The 25,192-nt window shown below is 36.5% G+C and overlaps 2 protein-coding genes across 7 annotated transcripts in view; both read right to left on the bottom strand.

Moving 5' to 3' along the window:
* Positions 1-298: 298 nt before the first annotated feature.
* LOC111483227 (receptor-like serine/threonine-protein kinase SD1-8) lies at positions 299-10,109 on the bottom strand. The gene is made up of 14 exons (XM_023129374.1): positions 8,663-10,109; positions 8,447-8,581; positions 8,007-8,137; positions 7,712-7,922; positions 7,376-7,613; positions 7,146-7,293; positions 6,752-7,053; positions 2,802-3,877; positions 2,585-2,722; positions 1,734-1,864; positions 1,437-1,647; positions 1,116-1,353; positions 891-1,038; positions 299-803 (listed from the first exon to the last, which is right to left on the bottom strand). The coding sequence occupies exons 1-14, from the start codon at positions 9,945-9,947 to the stop codon at positions 498-500; spliced, it is 4,698 nt and encodes a 1,565-aa protein (XP_022985142.1). The 5' UTR covers positions 9,948-10,109; the 3' UTR covers positions 299-497.
* A 4,188-nt stretch (positions 10,110-14,297) lies between these two features.
* LOC111483261 (vacuolar protein sorting-associated protein 51 homolog) overlaps positions 14,298-25,192 on the bottom strand; it is a 17,147-nt gene continuing 6,252 nt past the window's right edge. For 3 of the 6 annotated variants that reach the window (XM_023129411.1, XM_023129410.1, XM_023129412.1), the window contains 19 exons: positions 24,735-24,874; positions 20,501-20,555; positions 20,296-20,403; positions 19,751-19,849; positions 19,537-19,614; positions 19,309-19,386; positions 18,876-19,025; positions 18,350-18,450; positions 18,143-18,210; positions 17,584-17,657; positions 17,332-17,398; positions 16,985-17,103; positions 16,329-16,595; positions 16,073-16,189; positions 15,790-15,861; positions 15,627-15,677; positions 15,227-15,454; positions 14,971-15,147; positions 14,298-14,847 (listed from right to left, as the gene is read on the bottom strand). In XM_023129411.1, coding sequence (XP_022985179.1) covers positions 14,728-14,847; positions 14,971-15,147; positions 15,227-15,454; positions 15,627-15,677; positions 15,790-15,861; positions 16,073-16,189; positions 16,329-16,595; positions 16,985-17,103; positions 17,332-17,398; positions 17,584-17,657; positions 18,143-18,210; positions 18,350-18,450; positions 18,876-19,025; positions 19,309-19,386; positions 19,537-19,614; positions 19,751-19,849; positions 20,296-20,403; positions 20,501-20,555; positions 24,735-24,874 — 2,169 coding nt within the window. In that variant the 3' untranslated portion in view covers positions 14,298-14,727. Of the gene's footprint in view, positions 14,848-14,970; positions 15,148-15,226; positions 15,455-15,626; positions 15,678-15,789; positions 15,862-16,072; positions 16,190-16,328; positions 16,596-16,984; positions 17,104-17,331; positions 17,399-17,583; positions 17,658-18,142; positions 18,211-18,349; positions 18,451-18,875; positions 19,026-19,308; positions 19,387-19,536; positions 19,615-19,750; positions 19,850-20,295; positions 20,404-20,500; positions 20,569-24,734; positions 24,875-25,192 lie in introns of those variants that run through there. The other 3 variants (XM_023129413.1, XM_023129414.1, XM_023129415.1) reach the window with 3 other exon arrangements.

The raw sequence follows: 25,192 nt of genomic DNA, 5'->3' as shown, positions 1-25,192 counted from the left end.
TAAATAAGTAACCACATGGATCAAGTATTAAGTAATACTTATAGAAGTCGATTAGGACACGAAGCATATGATTATAAATCATATCTAGAAACCTAATTGACCTAGTATCATGATAGCTAATCCTAAAAACGTGTATAGTTTACAGTTTAGCATAGTTTACAAATTTATAGTTTTCGCTTGCATGTTTGAGAACTTTGATAGTCTTAACATGTTTATGAGCTTTCCAACATACCCTAGTTGATTTTTATCCCTTGTATCGAGCATGTTGAGCGTGAAATATGTTATGATTGTCAATAGATGCATGTCAGAGGGTCGGAAAACCGTTTATGCCAATTATACTTTGAAACAATATATCCAATCAATTTTTAAATATCAGAAAATATCACCTATTACTTACACAATAAATATTTTAAGGGAAAATCAAAGGAACTTTTCCATAAAATAGAAACAAACTCTAGCCTTGGATCAAGCAAGGTTCGCAAATATTGATCAAGAACTTACCTTGGATCTGGGAATGAAATAGAAATTTGATTAGCTGAAGTTGATTTTTCTTTACTCGAGTCACCTTTCATTCCCATAGCTTCATTTTGTACAAAAAAGCCAGGTTGTTTCGGTTGCGACAAACAAATTTCACACCCTAACATCATAACGACTGATGACATTGTCGGTCGATCGTTAGGACGTTGTTGAATACACAACAAACTGATATTGATACATCTCAATACCTCCGAAATGATGCACGTTTCTCGAATGGCTTCGTCGATCAACTCTTCGGGATTCCCTTCTTTCCACAAACGCCATGCCTACCATACAAGAAATGAAGAACATACATTTTCCCAATCAAAGAACTTGAAGAGAAGTATGGTAAACAATTCAACCTTGGAACTTACATATGCAATAAGATTTTGGGCATTCAAGTGGCAGAAACCTCTGCTTTTTTTTCCACTAATGATCTCCAACAACAAAATGCCATAGCTAAATGCATCCGATTTTACCGAGAATTGTCCATCAAAAGCGTATTCAGGCGCCATATATCCGCTGTGGAATACATAAATTTTAAAAGCTTGAATTCGAAAAAGCAGAAAATGTTTGAGGAAATATCGAGGATCTCTTACTAAGTTCCAACGACTCTTTTCGTTCGTCCTTCGGTTTGATCTTCACCGCAAGTTTTAGCCAGTCCGAAATCAGAGATTTTTGGATTCATATCCATATCAAGTAAAACATTACTTGGCTTTAAATCTCTATGTATAATCCTCAATCTAGAATCTTGATGAAGATACATGAGTCCTCTAGCAACGCCACAAATAATATGGTATCGTTGTGGCCAGACTAATAATTGACGTTGTGTTTGATCTGTAAATTTCAATTTTATGTCTAGTGAAAGTCGAGATACGATACGATGAAACAAAAAAATTGAAATTTGAAAGCGTTCTTACCAAATATAAAGAAGTCCAAACTTCTGTTTGGCATATACTCATAAACTAGCATTTTCTCGTCTCCTTGAATGCAGCAACCAAGAAGCTTTACAAGATTTCGATGTTGAAGTTTTGCAATAAGGATTACTTCGTTCTTAAACTCATTCACTCCCTGTCCAGAACTCTGTGAAAGTCTCTTTACTGCAATCTCTTGTCCATTTGCAAGCTTACCCTAGAAATTCAAATGTTTTTCTATATATTTCTGGTTTGAAAAGAACAAAAAGTGCAGGTCAAATGAGTTAACATTGAGAGAAATACCTTATAAACTGGCCCAAAGCCACCTTCTCCAAGCTTATTACTAAGGGAGAAGTTATCTGTGGCGCTATTTATCAAAGATAGATCAAACAAGGGAAGCTCCAGGTCTTCACCTTCTATTTTCTCATGATCATCTGCAATTTTAAGGCTTTGTCAATGTTGACATTTATATTGAGTAACATTGACTGAATTAAGATGGTTTCAGTGGAATGATCTTAATGAAAAAAAGTAACGCAACCACGTCTTTTTGTGTAGATGTTTGTGTTAGGAATCATAATTCTCTACAATAGTATGATATTGTCCACTTTGAGCATAAGCTCTCATGATTCATTCCCTAAATTAACCAATGCGAGACTCCCTCCCAACAATTCTCACCTTGAACAAAGTACACTAAAGAGCCTCTCCTGAGTCCTATAGGAGCCCCCGAACAAAGTACACCTTTTGTTCGACACTTGAGTCACTTTTGACTACACCTTCGAGGCTCACAACTTCTTTGTTCGACATTTAAGGATTCTATTAACATGGTTAAGTTAAGGGCATAACTCTAATACCATGTTAGGAATCATGACTCTCCACAATGGTATGATATTATCCACTTTGAGCATAAGCTCTCATGACTTTGTTTTGGGCTTCCTCAAAAGACCTCGTACCAATTGAGATGTATTCCTTACTTATAAACTTATAATCATTCCCTAAATTAGCCAACGTGGGGCTCCCTCCAACAATCCTCAACAGTTTGATCGTTTCTTAGTTCTTCCATTCATCAATAGTCATTGAAGTAAGAGTATTTTCGGGTGATATTAAAATTAAAATAGCAGAATGCATTATACAATGAAGGTTTGAGAAATAATTACCTTTGAAGGTTGATCTCTTTTTGAAAATGTATAAGCATATGAAGATGATAGCCAAACCTAAGCCGGCAGCAATCACAACCAAAGCAATCTTCACCTTAGGATTCAATCCACCAGTTTTGCGTGGCTCCCTAAGCTTGACTTTTCCACATCGAAGAAAAAGTAAAACAATTAGCATATTAGATTGAATTGAATGTTTATTTTTTGAATCAATGTTTACCTAAATCCGATGCTAGCCTTCTGATATATAAATCCTGCCCTGCATCCGGGATCAACTTCAAGTCAATTAGATCACCAATCCACAGGCCACAGCCACTGCCACTGCCACCGCCACTGATATTTGTATTAGCATAAGCCATACAAGAACAATTTCTCAAGCATTGTTGCTTGCACTCTTCAAGATTCATGCTTTTGTTCACCCAAGCATGCGTTGTGTCTGGTAATTTCATCTGGTTGAGCGGTGCAAACCCAACTTCATCACCACAATTCATCACTTTGATTCGTTCACAACCATCCGCAAATTCCCCTGCCTTCCAACTATCAGGTGATTTTGCCTTAAACCCTTCAATACATATACAAGATGGAGTTACCGTTACATCACAATATCCAAAGGGGCCACACATGGCATAATTGTCACAGAAATCTCTTGGTGATGAAGTGTGAACTGTCCACCGACTCTCAGCTGCAGACCACAAATACATGGCGCGGCTGTAATCGGATTGGTTCATCACCACCATCACTGTATGAGACTTATTTACAACAGCATATTGGTAGTAATCTTCATCCTTATTTGAAACAAAGCTTTGCCAGGAGTAATTTTGGGGATTTTCATCGTCGGTATTCCGCAGCACAAGATTTCCAGTGTCCAATAGTTGGAGTACCCCATTGGGGACTTTTCTCAGTAACCTTGCGGACCAAACAACGGCGGTGGAATTGTGGGTATTGAGCGCCAGATTACCTGTTGTAAGATTCATCACCAGTACACCAGATGAATCATTAATTGGGGCTTTCCTGTTCGCCACCCAAACGGAGGTCGGACCTCGGCGATTCTTAAACCAAATTCCCAAATAGCGATGGCCCGAAACACCAGGAGTGAAGAAACCCAATTCGAAGACTCCATTTCTGGAGACCAGAGTACACCCATCTCTGAGATATGGGTTTTGAGCAGTCAAGGAATCAGTGGCAACGGCAGAGGTGAAGAGATAAAAGACCAAGTTAAAGACCAGGAATGGTGGAGATAAAGAGCCCATATCGATGGAGCGACTATGAAGAAGAAGAAGAAAAAGAAGAGGGTGTTATGGGTTAAAGGGAGTGGTTGCATACCAGACGGCATTATCCGACTGAGGTTGAGGATGGCTGACTGATTTTTCTTCGGCCTTGACAATGGGGACATCAACAAGGAGGAAATTGAACGGCTCCTGTGAGTAGATTTGGTCGTTGTGGCGGCAGCTGTGGGCCCGTGTACCCTCAACACTTGAATTGTGGGCATTATTACAAGTGGGAATGGACAGGCCAATATATCAATTCACCCTCCACTTTTTCTATGAATTCTCGGCTAATTCACACAACAAATACTCCAACAACTTTGAATCTAACATAAATTAACTCATTTACTCTATAGTTAATATAACTTATATACCAAAGTTACTCTCTCCCTATCATAAATTTTTTAATTAATATATGCTCGAACTTAAATGTTTCACTTCATCGTAGAGTTAACGATCGCATATCACACTATTGTTAAATGTCAAATTTGACGACTTGAAAAATACAATTTTGTTCATCTCTTTCCAATTACGTGCTTTGATCATTTCAAGAGTACTATGTCGTATTTTGTTTACTAATTTATTGGAACCTTATTTAATGTTTTTTTATTATTATTGAGAGCTGTATTGACTCGATTTATTTTATTTATTTATTTACACTTTCACGTTATATTATTTTCTCATTTATTTTATTTTAGTTTTGATGGTAAATTAGATGTATATGTGATAGATCTTATACTTTAGTATATTACATAAGTGATTGCCAATATAAAATTAACCATATACAAAATATTAACTACATCAATAGTTTAAGTGATATACTTTATATATCATATTTTGTTTAATCAACGGTGTAATTTTTTAGTTATTGCTCTAATGCATGATGTACTTGCATTTGTACTTGCTCGTGGGAGATATTCCAACTGCACGTGGCAGCGTGTGAGAGCATGTGCATCCATCTTTTTATCCCGTTTGACCTTCTTTCAACTGTTATTTGGTTTGATTTTGATACTAACCCTAATCTTACTTGAATTAAGATTTACCATAGAAATGTCAGAAATTTTAGAGCTCCTACTATGAAGAAAAGCTAGCTATTTAGACATTTTCTAGCATTATTTGGAGGGATCACTAGGATGTGCTAGCATGAAAGCAACTCTTATCTTAGGTAGTTAGAATATGCATGTTTAGGATTTTAAAAGGGTCATTTATGATGAGAATGCGTTGTATATATGATACGAAAAATTAATGTTATGCCCTTAAGATGAGATTCCGATATGCATGTTGTCTTTATGCTTTACTCAAAGGAATTATGCATGACTAGAATTTGAGTTGGGCAAATTAGACCGGTAAGCTAGTTATAATGTAAGAATTTACCAAAATGCCCTAAGATGAGATTTTGAGATGAATTTTGTGTTAAATACTTTTCTCTATGCTAGAGAAGGATTGACTATTCATGTTATGGGTGCCCCAACCATGGGAAATGGCCAGAGGTTTCCTGAATGGGGTCATTAAGTTGTAAACTCGTTCTTGAGAGGGGTCATGGGACAACGTAGGTTGAACTAGTAGCTCAACACACGGAGGTCGCTCCCCCTCCCCCAAACTTGGGCGACATAAAGCCTTGTGGGATGGTTTGCTAGCTAATCTTTTACAGGTGATGTTGAGATTATCAAACACCATACTATCCCATCAGAATTTTATGAGGTAGCGCCTTAACTCAAAACATCGGTCATTCATTGTGTAAATAAAACAAGATACCTAAGTCAAAGAATAGAAAGGTTGGACAACCTATACCGAGCCTTATGGGTAAGATTTAGATCAAAGAATTGCTTTGAATATCGAGACCTCCCTAGATGCTCAAATAGTAGTAAAAACTAGGCTCATACTTCCTAGATACCAAATGATAAGCACCAACAATGATGGATTTTTGCAAAGTTAGAGGTCCTTCTAGTCGTAAAGAAAGCTAACTTAACGAATTGATTCCAACCAAGAGCTGGTTAGAAGATGAACAACTCTTAGAACTCTTAGATCCCAAGACGACTCACTCCAAAATTAGTTTGATCATGACCAATCCAATGAATCAATTTTAACATCAAACCTAAAAGCGGAAAGAAACATAATAACCAAAGGGTTTCAAACAAAGTTTTTGTATTCCACCGTGATTTCAAAATTGAATATTATGTGTCTTTAAATAGACCAAAAAGATAATTCAACCAGAATGGTAAGTCATCTACCAATTACAATCTAACAATAAAAGCTATTAAATACAAATAAAAGAAAATAAGACATAACATAAATAATCTTAAATGTAATTCAACTACCAAAAACAAAATGTATTCGAATCACTTTCGAATGTCAAATGATATTTTATTGCCACTCAATTCTTTTTTTATTTGATACTTAGTCTTCTTTGCATTATCTTGTAATTGCTCCTTTGAATACATACAATTGACGAGTGGTTGGATTCATATCAGAAATGATTATTAAGGATGCATCATGTATTAAAATAGATGATTTTTACTCGTAGAATCTCATGTATTTGTATGATTCCTATAGACATAAAAAAAAAGAAATATTCACATTTTCTTCTATCTATGATTCTTCCGGGTCCTATATTAAAGCATTTAGTATAGAGTTGGTGCATATGAAGCTGATACCACCTATAGATTACGAAATTAGTATGAAGACTGTTAGTATACGAAAGTGATACAATAAAACTAGGGGTATAAAAGTGACATACATCTCAAACATACAAAAATAACTGGAGCCCAAGGCTACGATTTTAGGTCCCACTCCAAATGAACAAAATATATAAATTTTTCCAAGCTTTAGTGTTCATGCATTCAAGCTAATACTGATCAAGCAAAGTTCTTAGGCTTGAACTAAACTAAACCTTCATTGTTCTTACCTCGGATCTGGAAGCGTAATAGTCAATTCATTCGTTGAAATTGATTCATCTTTACTTGACACACTTTTCATTGCAATGTCTTCATTTTCTACGAAAAATCCTGGTGGCTTCGGTTGCAACAACGGAATTTCACACCCTAACATCATAACCACTGATGACATTGTGGGTCGATCGTTAGGCTCTTGTTGAACACACAACAAACTGATATTGACGCATCTGAATACCCCCGAAAGGATGCACGTGTCTCGAATGGCATCGTCGATTAATTCTTCAATATTTCCTTCTTTCCACAGTCGCCATGCCTATCATATACCAGAAATGAACAAGACACATTTTCTCAATCAAAGCATTTCAATGGAAGAATGGTAATGAACAATTAATCCTTGGTACTTACATATGCAACAAGATTTTGGTCATTCAAGTTAGAGAAACCTCTACTTCTTTTTCCACTAATGATCTCCAACAACAAAATGCCATAGCTAAATGCATCAGATTTTACCGAGAATTGTCCATCAAATGCATATTCCGGTGCCATATATCCACTGTGGAATATACAAACTTTAAAAAATCGGATTTGGTAAAGCAGAAAACAAGATGTTCGAGGAAATATTAAGGATCTCTTACTAAGTTCCAACCACTCTTCTCGTTTCTCCTTCGGTTTGATCTTCACCGCATGTTTTAGCCAGACCGAAATCAGAGATTTTTGGATTCATATCCATATCAAGTAAAACATTACTTGGTTTTAAATCTCTATGTATAATCCTCAATCTAGAATCTTGATGAAGATACATGAGTCCTCTAGCAATGCCACAAATAATATGGTATCGTTGTGACCAGTCTAATAATTCACGTTGTGTTTTATCTGTCAATTTCAAATTTATTTAGTCTAGTAAAAGTGAAAGATACACAACAAGATGAATAATGTTAAACTTAAAGATTGAAATTTGAAAGCATTCTTACCAAATATAAAGAAGTCCAAACTTTTGTTTGGCATAAACTCATAAACTAGCATTTTCTCGTCTCCTTCGATGCAGCAACCAAGAAGTTTTACAAGATTTCGATGTTGAAGTTTTGCGAACAGGATTACTTCGTTCTTAAACTCATCCATTCCCTGTCCAGAACTCTGTGAAAGTCTCTTTACTGCAATCTCTTGTCCATTTGTAAGCTTACCCTGGAAATTCAAATGTTTCTATATATTTCTGATTTGAAAAGAACAAAAAGTGCAGGTCAAATGAGTTAACATTGAGAGAAATACCTTATAAACTGGCCCAAAGCCACCTTCTCCTAGCTTATTACTGACCGAGAAGTTATCTGTGGCGCTATTTATCAAGGATAGATCAAACAAGGGAAGCTCCAGGTCTTGAGCTTCTATGTTCTCATGATCATCTGCAATTTTAAGCTTTTGTCAATGTTGACATTTATATTGAGTAACATTGATTGAATTAAGATGGTTTCAGTCTACTGAAGCTGGCAAAATGAAACTATGCTTGTTGGAAGTTCATGTAAAGATCATTACAAATGATGCAAAACAATTATGATGAATAGGGATTTGGGCATAAAAAAGTAACCTTATATGTTTGATTATTTCCTCGTTTTTCAGTTCTTCAATATCCATTGAAATAAGAGTATTTTAGGCTGATAGTAAAGCTAAAATGACAGCATTTGTTATGCAATGATGGTTTGAGAAACAATTACCTTTGATGGTTGATCTCTTTTTGCACATGTATATGCATATGAAAAGTATAGCCAAACTACCGGCGGCAACCACAGCCAAAGAAATCTTCACCGTAAGATTGAATCTCTCTGTTTTGTGTGACTCCCTAAGCTTGACTTTTCCCCGTCAAAGCAAAAGTTAAACAATTAGCATAACAATCACGTTCGAAGCACTTGAAATTTAACATAAGATTATACCTAATTCAGATGCTAGCATTCTGACATATAAATCCTGTCCTCCTGCCTCCGGGATCAATTTCAAGTCAATTAGATCACCAATCCACAAAGCACAGCCACTGCCACCGTGACTGATATCTGTATTTGAATAAGCCATACAAGAACAATTTCTCAAGCATGTTTGCTTGCACTCTTCAAGGTTCATGCTTCTATTGACCCAAGTATGCGTTGTGTCTGGTAATTTCATACGGTTGAGCTTTGAAAACCCAATTTCATCACCACAATTCATCACTTTGTTTCGTTCACAACCATCGGCGAATTCGCCTGCCTTCCAACTGTCAGGTGATTTTGGCTTAAACCCTTCAAGACATTTACAAAAAGGAGGGACCCTTATATCACAATATCCAAAAGGACCACACATAGCATAATTGTCACATGTATCTCTTGGTAATGAAGAGTAAACTCTCCACCGTCTCTCAGATACAGACCACAAATACATGGTGCGCTTGTAATCGGATTGGTTCATCACCAACATCACTGTATGAGACTTGTTTATAAGAGAGTATTGATAGTAAACCTCATCCTGATTTGCAACAAAATTGAAATTCAGAAGTGGGGTTGCGGCTATGGGTCTACTAGAGAGTCTCACACCATTCCATGGGCCATGCCTGACGTATTTCCGGGAACCTTTGGACATGACGGTCTCGGGATATGCATGAAGCTCCATCCTCCAATTGAATTCCCCAGGAGATGGGTCATTGGGATTCCTCCAAGCGTCTAATCTTCTTTCTATGTTATGTTTCAAGTCCCAACCCAGCTTCATTCCAGGCAAGAGGGTGTCAGAAGGGTAATCAAAGCTTTGCCAGGAGTAGTTTTGGGGGTTTTCATCGTCGGTATTCCGCAGCACAAGATTTCCAGTGTCCAATAGTTGGAGTACCCCATTGGGGACTTTTCTCAGTAACCTTGCGGACCAAGCAATTATGGAGGAATTGTGGCTGTAGAGTGTGAGATTACCTGTTGTAATGTTCATCGCCAGTACACCAGACGAGTCATTAATAGGGGTTCCCCTGTTGGCGACCCAAGCGGCGGTCGGACCTCGGCGATCCTTGTACCAGATTCCCAAGTAACGGTTGCTGGGCAGGCCAGGACTGAAAAAACCCAATTCGAATAATCCATTACTGGAGACCAGACTGTTGCCATCTCTGAGATATGGGTTTTGAGGCGTTAAGGAATCGGAGGCAGCGGCAGACCTGAAGAGATAAAAGAGTAAATTAAAGGCCACGAGCGGTGCGAGGCAAGAATCCATATCGTGGCCAAGCAGCCATGAGTATAGGCTTCAATAAAATACTGAACAAAATGTAATTTGTTCAATGGAGTCGTTGTAGACCGATTAGCACGACACTCTCCAAATGATGACAATGACTAATTGTTCTTCCTTGACAACGAGATCGTCAACAAGGAAATTGAGCGATTTTTCAAGTGGACTTTGTCCGTATAAATGTAATTTGTTTGATTTCAGTTTTTTCATTTTTTTCCATTAAATAAATGAGGCTAGGATGAGAATTTCGCTGGTTGACTCCCACGGTAACTTTGTGTCCCTCACAGCATGAACGCTATACATTGTAAATTCTGATCATTTGGGCAATTCATCAACCCGAACACTATCTCTATTGACGTCAATCACAACTGTGTCACTAAAGATATAAGGGTCACCCCTCCTGAAGTCTCGCACGTATCTCACCTCTCTTGTTGATGATGAAGCGTTAGCCACTTGCGTTGTTCCAACCGTTTGCATAACCGCTTGTAGTGATTCCCACATTAGGGCAGTTATGAGGTCTTGTGTGGCTTGAGGAGTCGCTGGCAGTGGGAGTGGCACCATTTCGTTAGGTCGATTCACCAATCCCTTGTAGACCAGACTTCCTCAGACTTCCTCTATACCTGCCTCTACCTCTAGTAGAGGGTCGTTCTTATGCCCTCATCCTCGACCTCTGAGTGACATAATCTATATACAACACATAATGTACTAAGTCTATAACACTCAACTTACATACATTACACACTCCTCTACTCAACCACATAAATAAACAAACACACCATGACAACTATGCATTATCATAATCATATTAACATAATCGACATAACATGCCAAACTTTACATTATCATAATTAATCTACCACATGCATCATTTAACTATACCCGTTATTATCTTTAAAAGCATACTTAACAGTGACGGTTTGTTTGCTGGAGGACTATGGAAGTATGTTGAGCCTACATCATAGACTTTTTTACCAGACCTAAAAACCTAAGGATCTAATACCAACCGTAACCTCTCTAATTTAGACAAGAAAATTTGAGGAGTTTCACTCAAACATCAGAATATGTCGATAAATATTTTTAATTTAGGATATTGAGACATCCTCAGATGTCGTGGGCCAGAATAGGTTACGGTTCAGCAGCGAAGCAAGCAGTCAGACCGACAGGTTCAGGAGCCAAGCCGAGGAAAAGGTTTCTTTCTTCTTCTTTTCTTACAAGTCAGTGAAAGAAGTTCCAGGGTTACTCTCATCTTCTTTATCTGAAACTTAATCTGAGCAAAGAACTGGCTTAGTGCTTGTGAGACCCAGAAAATCAGGTAATCTCAGCCGGGAGATCAATAGAATAGGTGAAGGAGAAAGAATCAATACAATAGGTTCAATCAGGGAAGGCAGGTTCAAGAGTGAAAGCAAGCAAGAAAGAAGCAATGAGACAGATAGGTGAAGGAGCGCAAAGTGGCAACCACTGACCTTTCTCGTTTTCTTACTTACTGGTTACGGAGTTCACTCTCATTAATAAGGAGTCTTGAAACACTTTCTCATCCAGCCGCTTTACTTACCTTGTAAGAGAGTGAAAGAAAGAAGGTTCAGGTTCATGAGTTTGCTTCTCTTTCAGTTGATTCTACAGGATTGAATATTCATTGACTCGCATGTAAAGAAAGAGAGGAATATCTGATTCTCCCTTGATTCTTGAACGGTAAAGTTCAGGGAATAGAGGGGTAGGGTCCAGAGAGAAGCTGGTAGTTTACGAGCAGAATGGGTTGTCCGCTCTTCCTCCCCTCAGAAAAGCTGATAGTTTACGAGTTCAATCGGTCTAATGAATAAAATAAGGAGTTGAGTCTTGCTTCGGTTACAGTGAATAAATAGGAAGAAAAGGAACGAAGCTACGAAATCGATAGGGAGAGGGAGGACCGAGGGAACTTTATTAGTGTTTTTCAGAGAATCCGTTCGTAAGTAGAGTGGGTTGGTGCGCTATTCTGTTCCTTAGAGAAGCTGATAGGAGAGGTTCAGGGGCAGGGGCGAAGAAAGACACTTTACCGAGTTGTAGAGCTAAAAGATTGAATGAATTTAGCTTGACTTACCTCGGAAATCAGGAAAAGGTTAGGGGTTCGGTTCAGTCTTGAGTAGAATGTTTACAGTTCTGAAAGTGATTGAGTGAAGGAGAGGAGTAAGTAGGCAGAGGAGCCCAGCAATGAGACCGGGAGCGAGAGGAGCCCAGCAACGAGACCATAAACATAGTATAGTGAAAGAAAGAAGGAAGAAGACGCTTGACCTTGCGGGAAAGAACAGGTTGTAGATCAACTTCACGATATTGTTAGTAATTGGAGCAAGTTTAGGAAAATGGTTAGTGCTTTACTTAATAGAATTGTCGGTGGTTATTAACGGGATAAAATTTTTACTTCAATTATTTGGTTGACATACTTAGATCAAGGATCAAAACCAACAAGGAGATGTAGGTTCATTGGATATTTTTCATCTCGGATCGTGGGTAATATCAGAAATCATTGTCCATGGGTCCATAAGTGTTGGCTAGGGTCTGCTGGATCCCTAGATTTTTGGGTTTCGTGTGTAGTTCGCTGGTGATTCATGCAAATGGTTCTCGTCTATGAGTCAATAAACTCGATTCGTTAAAAGTTGAACATTATGTAGGACAGTTATTCATTGAATCAAACATATTGTGATTAAAGTAGTATGTGAATGTTTGATTCTACGTGGTGCCGCCAGAGCATTATGAGTCGACGTCAGTGTGGTGGTTGGGCGTAGATGCACAATTGGGGTGGGTATATTTCAATTGCCATCGCTGTCTTCGCGGTCCATGGAGGGACCAAGGGAGGAAGACACAAAAAGTGGGGATTTAAAGGTCAAAAAACGTGTATTTTGACCACCCACTCTTCTCCCAACTCCATGCAACCACAATTACTCATGTCCAACTTGTAGGAAACGCAAGAATATTATTATAGCATGCCGCCACATCCTCTTCATCTAGAAGGCCAGCTTTAGGTGGTGGTGGCAGTTTGTTTACACTCTTTCAAACCCTTTGTGTACTTTTTAATTTCCTTATCGATAGAATAATGTTGTTTCGCGGGAGAAAACTCATCCCCAATGCTTCCAATTTTGAATAAGGATTTCAGTTGATTTTGATTCCTTTGACCGAAACACACCGAAATAAATATCCGAAACAAAAAGAATAACCGGACCCCAAAATTTTAAAAGGAGTTGGGTGTTCTAAGACAAAAATTAAATGTGCCTACTGGGATTTGAGCCCAAATCTCCACAGCCACAATGTGCAATTCTCATCACTTAACTACAACCATTGATACCATTTCCATAAAATATTAAAATAATGAGCTTATATTTAAATGAGACCTTGCTGATAATTTTCTTCCCGATATTTGAATAAACTATTTTCAGGTAAAACACACTGGTTTGGAGTAAATATTCTGATGATCCTAGATTTAATTTTTAACCTTTAAAAATGATTCTACATAGTTCCCATCTCTAGAAGAGATAATTGAAATATACCAATATGCTTATATATCATTAAATTGGAGATTTGATATCAATGTCAATGATTAATTGATATCTAATAATTTTTATAGTTTCTTATTTACAAAAATATTCGTGATATTGATTTATTTATAACATATTGAGAAATTTGTGTTAAGACCTGTTTGGATCTCATATATAATGGGTATGGATATGAAATATTATTTAATATATGTCTAAATATATTAAATAATTAATTAACATCAATTAATTAATTTATACGAAACCATGAGAAACAAACTAAGCATATTAAATACTATTTAAGATAGTGTCCTAATCGAATTTTACGTTTTGGAAATAAGAGAAGCATCTCAAGTCTATATTAAAGATTGTGAAATATTTTTATCTTGTATTCAACCACTCGTTTCAAGTTTCAATAAACTACGCTCAAACTTTAAAATACTTGTCAATTTTGTACCATACATATGATTTATGACAATTTATTTTTCTTTTTTTATTCAACAATATCTATAAATGTAACTGCAGAAATTGTCCTTTTTTAGTTTTCACTTTCAAGTTTTCCCTCAAGATTCTTAATACATGTCTATTAGAAAAAGATTTCCACACCCTGATTATAAAGAATGTTTAATCCTTCTTCTCAAATGATGTGTGATCTTACAATCTACCTTATTTAGGGTCCAACATCCTCACTGACACTCGTTCTCCTCTCTAATCGATGTGGGATCTCGCAAATGATTGAACATTCATGTGGATTCTACTTTAATGAACACAACTAAACATAAATTTTAATCAGTGAAAAATTTAAAAAGGGTCAGATTTGTTTCCCAAAGCAAAATACTTTATAAAGCAGCAACTCCATTGTATGATAACTACTGAGGGGGCCAAGAAATCTGTTAGTAACATATGGTACAAGAAATTCTGAAACATAAATTCTTACAGGTGCATCCCCAAAGCTAAAAGGTTCATCAAACAAGATGAATGCAATGCAACAGTAGAACAGAACTGCACATCCATTATATGAAAACAACCTCCTAGACCCCTGAAACAATGGAGCTCATCAAATTCCACATGGCCATGATTGGAACACAATTTCCTAAATTTGTACTCACCAACAGAAACCATTGCCTACTCACAAGAATGAATCGGTGGTTTAAAATTGAGAACGCAACATGGTTATGAATCTTTGATTTTCATAGTCAGATCAGTTGCTCTATTTATAGAAATACCATTAGGCGATGGTGATGCAGTCTATTTCCATTTTGGCTTGTTCATGGAGACATTGGATTCTGATCTTTTGCCTTTGCCAATTTTGCTTTTATGAGTTTGTCTAAGATGGGAGGCTCCAAGGGAATGGCATCCAGACAACGCTCTGATGCTGCAACTATCACCTGCACAAAAAAGATTTGTGGGTCGTTGCGTTGCGCCGTAAAAAATGAAGCTAACTGAAACTAGTAATCAAGTGCTAATCAAAGAAGTTACTATGGCAAACCAGTAAAATTGCAAGGAGTTACCTCATCAAGCAAAAAGTCAATAGCTGCTTCATCATCTGCAATTTCCTTCAGAGGAGTCCTAAGGAACTGCATATCTAACTGAACTTGCTGGAACCCGCTTCGATTAAAAGTCTGGAGTCGGATGAATTCTAGCAAAGTTTTAAGGGAAAGTTTCACTGCAGTTGTTACAACAGATCCCTGCAGTAACAAGAAAAAGTCTAAGCTGTCTGATTTTGGATTCATGTGGTGTTGCTCCACAAAGGATTTAACATGGTACCTGAGTAAACTCTACTCTAGTAAAAATCTCTATCTTTTGCTTAAATAACTTTGCTAGATGGGTTTCCAACAACTGGCTCCGAGCTCTTTGCGTATTAGATCTATTCAACTTTTCCTCTCGGAGTGGATTACTCCGTGATGAGGTGGTGCTTCCATTGCTGTCAGTCCGACGATGCTTACGCGTCCCTTGTGGTAAAATCTGTTTAACTTCACTTCCAATAGCCTCTAACTGATGCAGGAAACAGGCCAGATTAAGAGCCACTCGTAGCTTTCCCGAATAAACAAAAAAGATTGACAGTTTGTAGGCTCGAAGTTAAACGTTCATTTATTCAAAACATAACAGCATCACAATAACATGAATATAACACTAACAACTAACAACGTGAAACAATAGCACTAACCTCTTGTAGGAATAAATCCACAAACATGTGAACCTCTCTGGGTTCCTTGTGCTGTGGGGAAGATAATAAAAGAAAAGAAAGAGTATTGAATAATAATAATAAACAGTATGGTAGAAAGTGTAAAATCTATTCTCATCCCGTGGACGTAATGACTAAAACTCACCTTAACCCAATTCGGCGTTCTAAACCTCTTGGTTAAAAGAACTGATATCCTCTGACTTCTCATGTTTATATACTGAGATGACAAAAATAAGTAATTGTGATGTACCAAGTGAATGCATTAATAGAATGTCGTGGTTAGAATTGTTAAAACTGAATGCAACTAAACACATTCCAATAAGATTTTTTTAAAATCGTCCAATTTGCTCCATTATATATATAGCACGCAATGCAAGCTTAAAATATTTCTAGCATTATATTATGAACGATAGAAATTTGAGCCATACAAGGTGCAGAAACTTTTCACCAGCAGCTCGAAACATCCGGCAAATTTCGGCAGGTACAAAGGCAGGACCATATTCATAACCCCTTGTACCACCACCAGAAAAAGAAGCTGCTATTTCCTGAAATGAAGACAAAACACCTAAATGAGATGCATAAAGCCTCGATCTTTAGTGCGCTCAACCACATTTGTGGGAACAGGATTCGAATCTACTTCAAATTGGTAGTGAATGAATTTTAAAAACTACAATGATGCCTTGCCTCAGTGATTCTAGGGATGGCAGTTTGTTCAATAAATACTGAAATTTGAGCAAGCACCAAGACAAGCCCAGCAACAACTTTTTCAGCTTGAGTTGCCTCAGGCAAAACTTGACTTTGGCTATAAGAACTATTTTTTCCTGAAAGCAACATGAACCGGTCAACAAGTGCCCTGAAGAAGTCCTGAAATCCTTCTTGAACCCAATCAACAATTGAGTCCCTCTGGCTAATTGTTAGCCCTGACTGATCTTCAAGAAGTTGGCGGAAGTCCTGAAAAAATTAAAAACACGCAGTGGGGAGAGAGAAATCAAGAGGATGGATAAACAATCTTAATAATCAAAGACCTTTACTATTTAGTATGATATGATACGGTTTTCACATAATGCCGATAATTTCTTCAAGAAAAGAGAATAAAAGTGATATGATCCTAGCTTTCACATAATGCCAACAATATTCATATTAGTGCTTCAAAAGTGATAAATAAGATAATTAGCAGTTTCTACAAGAGAATAAAAGTTGAAGTGTTTTCATACAGTTAGTTGTCCAAATAATGCCCACAAAATGCATACCAGTACTTAAAAAATGATAATTAAAAAAAAAATCATAAGTGAATTCTTCAAGAAAAGAGAAACAGAATTCAAGTAGTTTTCATATATTACTAGTAGAACATCCATGCTGCCCTGAAGCACAGCCTTCTTGCTGGCCTCCAGTGCAAGCTGCAAGGAGTACTCTTGAACGCCCTCCTCCTTTTTCCTAGTATGAACCTGTGCGAGTGCATCTGTCAATTCACATAGAATTTAGCTCAAACTTTTAGAGCTCAAAGGACACAAATGTGCTTCTAGCAAAAATCTTGAGGATTATATGCCCTTTATCCTGCGCATGATCTCAAGTAAGTCAAACAACCAACAATCTTCAACAATATTCAACCATTTCTCACTCAACTTTTAGATTTGTTTATATATGCTGCTTAGTGGTTATGGGGAAGATGATAGTGTGAGTAGAAGACCTGAGATGTCTTGCAGGAGACGAGAAAACATGCATGTGACGTACTGTTTGACAGCAACCTGGGCAGCCTGAATATTACATATGAAAAGTTGAAAGTTCAATCTTAAACTTCCTCTTTCTTCCCTTATTCGGACATCTATCCTTGTGATAAAAAAAAATAGGGGAAAGTGCAAACATATTTTGTACAGGGGAAGGGTAAAAATAAAAAGAAAAAAAAATCGATCAAAATTAGTGCAAGTATACAAAACAAGACCTTCAAGGAATAATCAGGCAGACCAGCATCATTCAATACTTCTCCAAGTAAAAGCACATCTGTCCATATAATCCCTGCAATTAAAAACAGCTTAAGAATCGCCAGCTAAAAACTTTCCACAAAATTTAGATATAGTTTCTTGTCCAAACATATGAAATCCCAGCTGTTTTAATACGACCAATGTCTACCTGCAGCACAAAGACGCAACAGAAGAAAACTTTTCTTCCGAAGGTAGTCCCATTATGCAAGGAAAATTCTCTAAGTGAGGAGATTCCCACGCACAATGGGCAGATATTTTGAAAACCAAATGAAACTAGCAACCTAAGATATTGTAATGAAGATCAACAAAAGTAAAAAAAAAAAATTGAAGCCAGCACCTGCGGGGGGCGAAGCTTATGAGTTCCATTAAATACACATGAATGCAATTTGTCAAAAATATTGATGTTTCTTGAATAAAATTTCAGAAAAGAAAATAATCCTAAATATGACTGAATAAGTTGAAGATTAACAATTACAAGAGATATAGAATAGAAGTATATCACTAAATCGTACAACTTACCAAAAACACGGAGAAGATCTGCCGCACAAATCTGTTTTTTGATAAATTGCTCAATGGCGTTAAAATGCCTACAGAAGAAAAAAAGGTGAAAACTCCTTCATGACCAAAATGATCCGTGAAGCCAAACTTTTAGTCAGTTATCGACCAATAAAAATAGAACTTATATTTTAACGTCTAAAAGAACAAACAACAAGAGCGATCAAGTACTTGGTAACCAAGTCTTGAGCAAGTTTTATCAGTTGCCTATCTGAATCTGCAAATATTACACGATAAGCTCGGATTGCCTCTGCAAACTCCCGAACAGATCCCTAACGAAGAAAAAATAATAGAAATGTCATAATTAGTATTGCGGTTGACTACATCCAAAAGTAATTGCCCTTTTTTTAAGTTCAAAGCATAAACCTCATGATTTTACTTGCCATAAATTTCAGTTTTTTTTTTTAATAATAATTTATAATATTTATTTACTAAGATACAGAAACATTCCATAATCCAAAAAAGAAATGAAAGCAAAAGGGAAGATAAGATATTCTCCATGACAACCAATGGACCCACCTACAAAAAATAGAAATTTATTGAATTGAATAGAGGATAAATATTTCTCTATTTTGTTATCTGAAACTTTATCCAGCGGCCCTTCAATTCAACCTATCGAAGGATGGCTCCAAAAGAAATGAAATATAATAGAGTTACCTACCACAAGTAGAAGTTAGCTTACTAGAAGTTAGCTTACCTCATGTGATGCACCATAAACTGACTCAGAAACATTTCCATCTTTTGAAGAGCCAATCACTAATGCACTACTCAAATCCTCAGCATTAAGCTGAAGATCCAATGTTGATTGTTCCAACTTTTCTAGCAACTTTGCCTTTAAGCTGTCCACCTGCCAATATATTGGCAAATTTTCATATTATCGCATAGAGAAAATTGTTGATTGTACTTGAGCGATCAGAAGTATTTAATTTTTTACATCCTAAACATGCTTCACTTGCCACAAGTGCTACAGATTGACCATTGCCCATAATAGGCGTTAAAGAACAAGATATCAGCTTTTGATATTTCCATAAACGTCCTTGAGAAATTTCAATTCATTAATTATTGCATGTTGTGTACAATTTTGTTTTATTATCAGGGTAACGATTCTGCAGTTTAAAAAATGTACAAACCGGGAAATCAAGCTGCTTAAGAAGTACTGCAGCCTCCGCTCTCGTCTGTATGGATTCAGAATCTGAGAATAGCTTTTCCTGAAAACACATTGGTCAATCACAATGTAGACTATTTTTATAGGTAACAACACTTCCAAAACATTCAGCGACATTTTAATCGCTATAATTCTTTTTTTATTTTATGGATAACAATAGAAGTTATGTAAATAAAATGTTATGTAAATATACCTGCAAGTTTTTCAAAACTATTGCTATTGCTTCTTCTGATGCTCGCTTGCAATCTTGGAATGAGGAGTCTCCATACACCTACCAAACAGATAATAATCAGTTTAGACTTATACCGAGACCATGGAAGATCTAAAATCCCATTAGCAAAGAAGGAATCTTGCTATATGATTTATGCACCCCATTTTTTGGGGTGGGGTAGAGGCCAAAAAGGCACCTTAAATATTGGCATGGCACCAGTATAGAATCTGACTGCATCAGCATAGGCTTCTGTTTTGATGCACTTTCCAAGTCTAGCAGGTAGATCATATATGAACTGTTCATGAATCATTTCCAGAGAAAAAAAAAAAAATAAGAACTCATATAGAGCCACATGTCAAACCTCACATAAAAGTATAGGAAAGCAAGTATTAAAAAAATCTTGATACCCGACACATAGAAGAAGATACACAACCACATTCTACATTATATCGAAATCGTAACTTACATCTACGGTAACTTCTAAAAGCACAACAATACCATCACAATGTACTAGAAAACAATATAGGTTTTGCAAACCTAGTTTTCTTTATTTGCTTAGTTTCATAGAAACCCTATGCGAAGCCCGAGCATCGGATGTCATGTATACTTTTTATATTGCAACAATCCTGAGTTATGCTACATATCAATGTGAAAATAGAAAAAGAAAAGTTCCAGATTGAATGCATAAAAAAAACTAGAGGCACTAGAATTCACCACCATATGTCCTATACTTTTTGGTACCTGAACTTTACGAAGAAGGTTTCGTGTTCGATGCAATTTCTCAATGTGCTCTCTTTTTTCAAAGAGAGAAGTATTAACTCCATCACTTCTAGACTGCACAGACAGTATCTGCAACAATTTGCAACATAAGTGGTAATCCCTTAATAGACTGCATAAGAAAAGTAATTATTCTGAATGCACCCATTTAAAAAAGAATATCACGTACTTTTTCAAGTAGTTGTTCCATGTTTGTCTCCATCCCCACGATATTATTATTCATCCTGGGAAATTAAACTTCATGTGCATGGTAAGTAAGGAATTTGAGTCTACTTTATTAAATATGGAAAACAACAGATACAGTAAGTGAAAAAGTAAAAAGAACATGAAATAGGATAAAATTCTAGGTTAATTGGAGTACGATAGATTGCCAATAAGGAGGAAGAGGTATTAAAAAAATTATAGGAGAATGAGGGTAAGATATGGGGAGAATGAGGGCCCTAAGACCATAAATATAGGAGAATGAGGGTAAGACATGGGAAGAATATGGTTTCAGACTAGGGATTTAGTTTTACTAGTTTCATTCAAGTCAATTTGTTAAAGATCTTATCTATATGGAACACATCTGGTGCTCGTGACTTTTGTCAAGCTAAGGTGAAGATTTATTGGGATCTAGATCAAGTCAATTTGGGGTTGGGTCAACGAAACTGCAATCAAACATGGTTTAAACCAAAATTTACATGGTTCGCAAAGCTAGAGACAGCAGAAGGAATGTGAGCATAGCAATTTCAAAGAATGTGAGAGAGGGTCAATATTTAAATAAAAAAATTAAATTTAAAAAACAAAACAAAACTTTCCTGGAGAAAAATGAAAGAATGCGTAAAAGCATACAAAAGACAAGCCACAAAAGGAGAACGGACTCCAGCCCAAAAGAATTATACACCAAGCTGAAAATTGCAAAAAGTTTAATTAATGGATGACTATGAAGACACTTTAAACCTCATCACCTTCCACACCTCTTCCATTGCCTTCTCCAACCCTCTAAAATTTCTACAGCTACTCTCAAGTCACACGCCTCCCAAAATAGCACAAAAACAAGCTTGCCACAAGACTCTTCCCCAAAATTTCCTACATTGAAAAATGACCAGCCTTATTACACATCACCTCCACACGGAATACCTTTAAAAATCAACTCCAAGGGGAATAAGCAAACTAACAACTCCATAGAAGATGATCAAGATCTTCCAGTTGTCAACGACAAAGGACATAGAGCCGCAAAACAAAGGAATACTTTGCATACAAACTTGGGTGTTTACCATGTAAAACTTGCCAAGCAAAGAACTTCAAGGTTCAATGAAACTAATAGATGGCAACGAGGCTAGGAGCCGCAAGGAAAGCAATGACAGTTTTGAAGCAGACGACGTGAATTTGAAAGCTTTTCATCATACATCTTATGATTGACCAAATTGGAGGCATAACTAGTTCTTGGCTTCACAATACTGAGAATTCCAGTCATTGTACATTTTCTGTATGCTTGTGGATGGGCTCCGTATCAATGAAAAGTTAAATTTCTTATTGACACCAAGGGAGGGACAAAGAAGATGGTTTGTGGGAATGTTGAGGGAACAACTAGGAATTACGAAAAGTTCTCCCCAATTAGGAAGGATAGAAGAATACTAAAAAACACTTCCAAGCTGGAACTTCACAAGGAAGCAACAACAACACTATCCAACATTTGTATAGCAATCCTACTAGCAACCTAAAAAGCCAGACTACTCTATAATGATAATTCTCACAATGCAACCGTAGTAGCATTTATATATATATATATAAGAAACAATTTCATTGATATTTGAAATTTACAAAAATGATGTTTTAACCATGATGTTTACATAAAAAACCTTCTCAATTTATAATAAGGGAGGTATGACTCTAGCAAACAAAAGTATTTGACAATTTACACCAAGATATAGCATGGTAAACAACATTGTTGAAGAGCGTTGTATAAGTCGGTGTCTTTTCCATGAATTCTCTTTGATTTCTTCCTTTCCACATATTCCAAAAGAAAACCATGATAAATTTTTTCCATAGCAAGGCATTTGCATTCTTAAAGGGGTGGTACGTTAAGTTATGTCCAATAAATTCTTTACCTCCCTAGGAAAAGTGAGATATCATCCGAAGATATTGAGTATCCTTGTCTAGAAATTCTAAGTGGCTTTGGATTCATTGTCTTTCTTGCATACTGGGCACCAACTTAGATATAGAATGTAGGCCATTCTTGTTTGTAGATTTACACTTATTCTACTGGCTTTATATGCGCTATTTTCCAATGAAAATACTACACCATTTTAGGATGATTTCCTTTCCATTTGTTTTTACCAACATGGGGTTATTGCTTCTACTTTCTTCTCTATGTCCATCATTTAAATATTTTGTAGAGAAGAACCCGTAAGCGCTAGGAAGTCAAGTCAATGAGCCTGCTTCTTTAGACAATACAACTGAGGCAAGACCGAGGCTTAATTCAGCCCATTTTGTAGCTTCATTATCCTTTAAGTTCCTACAAAGCTTCGGTCCCAAAAATTGTTAATATTGATGCAAAGGATTTGTAGTTTCCCTTTAAGGGTAATCTTTGTGCTAACATTGATGCCCATAATCTTTGTTTTGTCGAAATTGATATCTTGTTCTAAGAACCTTTTGAAGGCTTTTACCATCTCAATCATATTTTTTTATGAAAGAGACATCTGACAAATCAAAGAAGAGGATCATATCATATACAAACTAAAGGTGGTTACAACTTAAGCCTTCATTACCAACCTGAAAGCCTTTATCTGCCCTTCATATTCGACCTTGGTGAGTAAGCAACTGGGGCAATCCATTATCATTATGAAAAGAAAAGGGGATAGTGATCCCCTTGCCGAAGACCCCGTGAGGCATATCTTCCCTCTCAAATCTTCCATTGATGATGGTGGAGAAGTTTGTTGGATGAAATACAGCCTTCCATCCACCTCCGTCATTTTAAGGCAAAGCCTTTTGCTACAAGAATGTTTTCGAGGAAGGAAAGTTCAATCGACCTTATTGAAGACCTTTTCCGAGTCAAGTTTGACACTACACCTTTTTGTTTCTTTCTTTCTCATTCATCTATAAGTTCATTTTTCATGAGGGATGCATTGAGGATTTTTCGTCCCTCTACATAAGTTGTTTGTTGCTCAGTAATCATGAAAGAGAGGATCCTTTTAAGACATTTTGATAGATCCTTGCCATGATTTTGTGTAGTTCAGTCGTATGACTTATGGGGCAAAAGTCGACTACAGTATGAGCATTCCTTTTCTTTGAGATCAAAAAGTAGTATGTTTCATTTAGGTTTCATCGATAACTCATTTTTCATTTAGGTTGCATTGATAACTCTTTTTTTTAAAAAAATTCTTAGGTAAACCATTTGGTCCTAGAGTTTTGTCGGAGCCCAGGAGTTATATCGCCTTTCCTACCTCTTCTTCAATGAAAGCAACCTCTAGAGAGGCTGCTTGCTGTTGATCAATTGGGCTCTTGTCAAGATCGTGGGAAAATTCAAAGAAGGTATCATCCTTTGAATATAAGGACATGTAAAAAGACACAAATTCTTAGACAATTTCATCTACGTTACTGAACTTTTGCCTTGTGTCGATAGAATGTCCATGATGGTACTCTTTCGTGTCTTTGAAGCCATGATATGATGGAAAATTTGGATTTTATGTCATCCTCCTCTGGTCATCATTTTTTTTAACATTTTTGTCTCCAAGATTGTTCTTCCTTTGCTGCCAACAAGATAAGTTCTACTTTCATGAGCTTTTTGGTGTGTGTTGAACTAAACTCTATGCAAATAACAAAGTCTAAGAGAAAACCAAGCGTATACTTGGAAAATAGCTGAATGAATACCTTGCAGAATCTCTAGGGAAAGCTATTGCAACTGCTCTCTTACCAATGGATGGCTTTAGGCGGTTGTAAAACAAATGTGGTCAATTACTTCTCTTACGACAGGTTTGGACAGCTAAAGGCCTGATGGCCACCTAAGGGGAGTCTTTGAAAATTTATAATTCTAGGTTCAATACATGATAATTGAGCAGCAGATAGACGGGGGATCTATGTCTTCCTTGGTTAGAGTATGCTGGATAATCAATTAGGATTGGTTGGTCAGATAGAGTGTCACAAGGGGATGATTAGGAAATGAGAGCTTATTGAGGAGTGAAGGGTCAAACAGAGATTCTAAGTTCACCAGATCACCTATAACTTATCCAACCTTCTGTTGTACACAATGTTTATTCATATTATATATCACATATGGCTCTTCGTATCATAAACCTAATTTTGCTCAAATACTAACAAACATAACCTAGAGAAATCATTGAAATGGACAAACTTCTAAACAACATTCACATTTCACATATGAAAATTGGCTCGATAATTGTGGGAAAGAAAAGACTATTAACCTTTTTATTGTATCAGTTGCACTGATGAACTTATTGTAATTTTCATAAACCAACATTTGTAGATCTGTGTCAAGATTCTTAATCTCAGCAGCCATTTCGACATGTTTTTGAAGGAGCCCCTCCAAATTCGACTTTTGTACCTACATAGCATGGCAAACTAAAATAAATGAATAAAAAAATTGGATTTCACTACTACTAGTGAAGTTCAAATACAGAGATACATCAATTAATATTGAGCAAAGAATTCCTTTAAACTCCCCTTTAACATCTTTACTGAGGATGGGAATTAAAATTGAATGAGATGAGACTCAAAGTACAAGGACCAAAGTATTTTAACCTTATTTTTATATATACTTTTGTTCACGAGAAGCTATACTTGAATTGAAAAAAATGAAAGAGTACAAGGCACATAAAAATAAAAAAAAAATTAAAAATAAAAAAAAAAAAAAAAAAAAAAA

This window comes from Cucurbita maxima, unplaced genomic scaffold, assembly GCF_002738345.1.
Source record: "Cucurbita maxima cultivar Rimu unplaced genomic scaffold, Cmax_1.0 Cma_Scf00008, whole genome shotgun sequence".
NCBI classification, from domain to species: Eukaryota; Viridiplantae; Streptophyta; class Magnoliopsida; order Cucurbitales; family Cucurbitaceae; genus Cucurbita; species Cucurbita maxima.
Note: the sequence above shows the minus strand (reverse complement) of the source record. Positions and strands in the feature narration are given on the sequence as shown.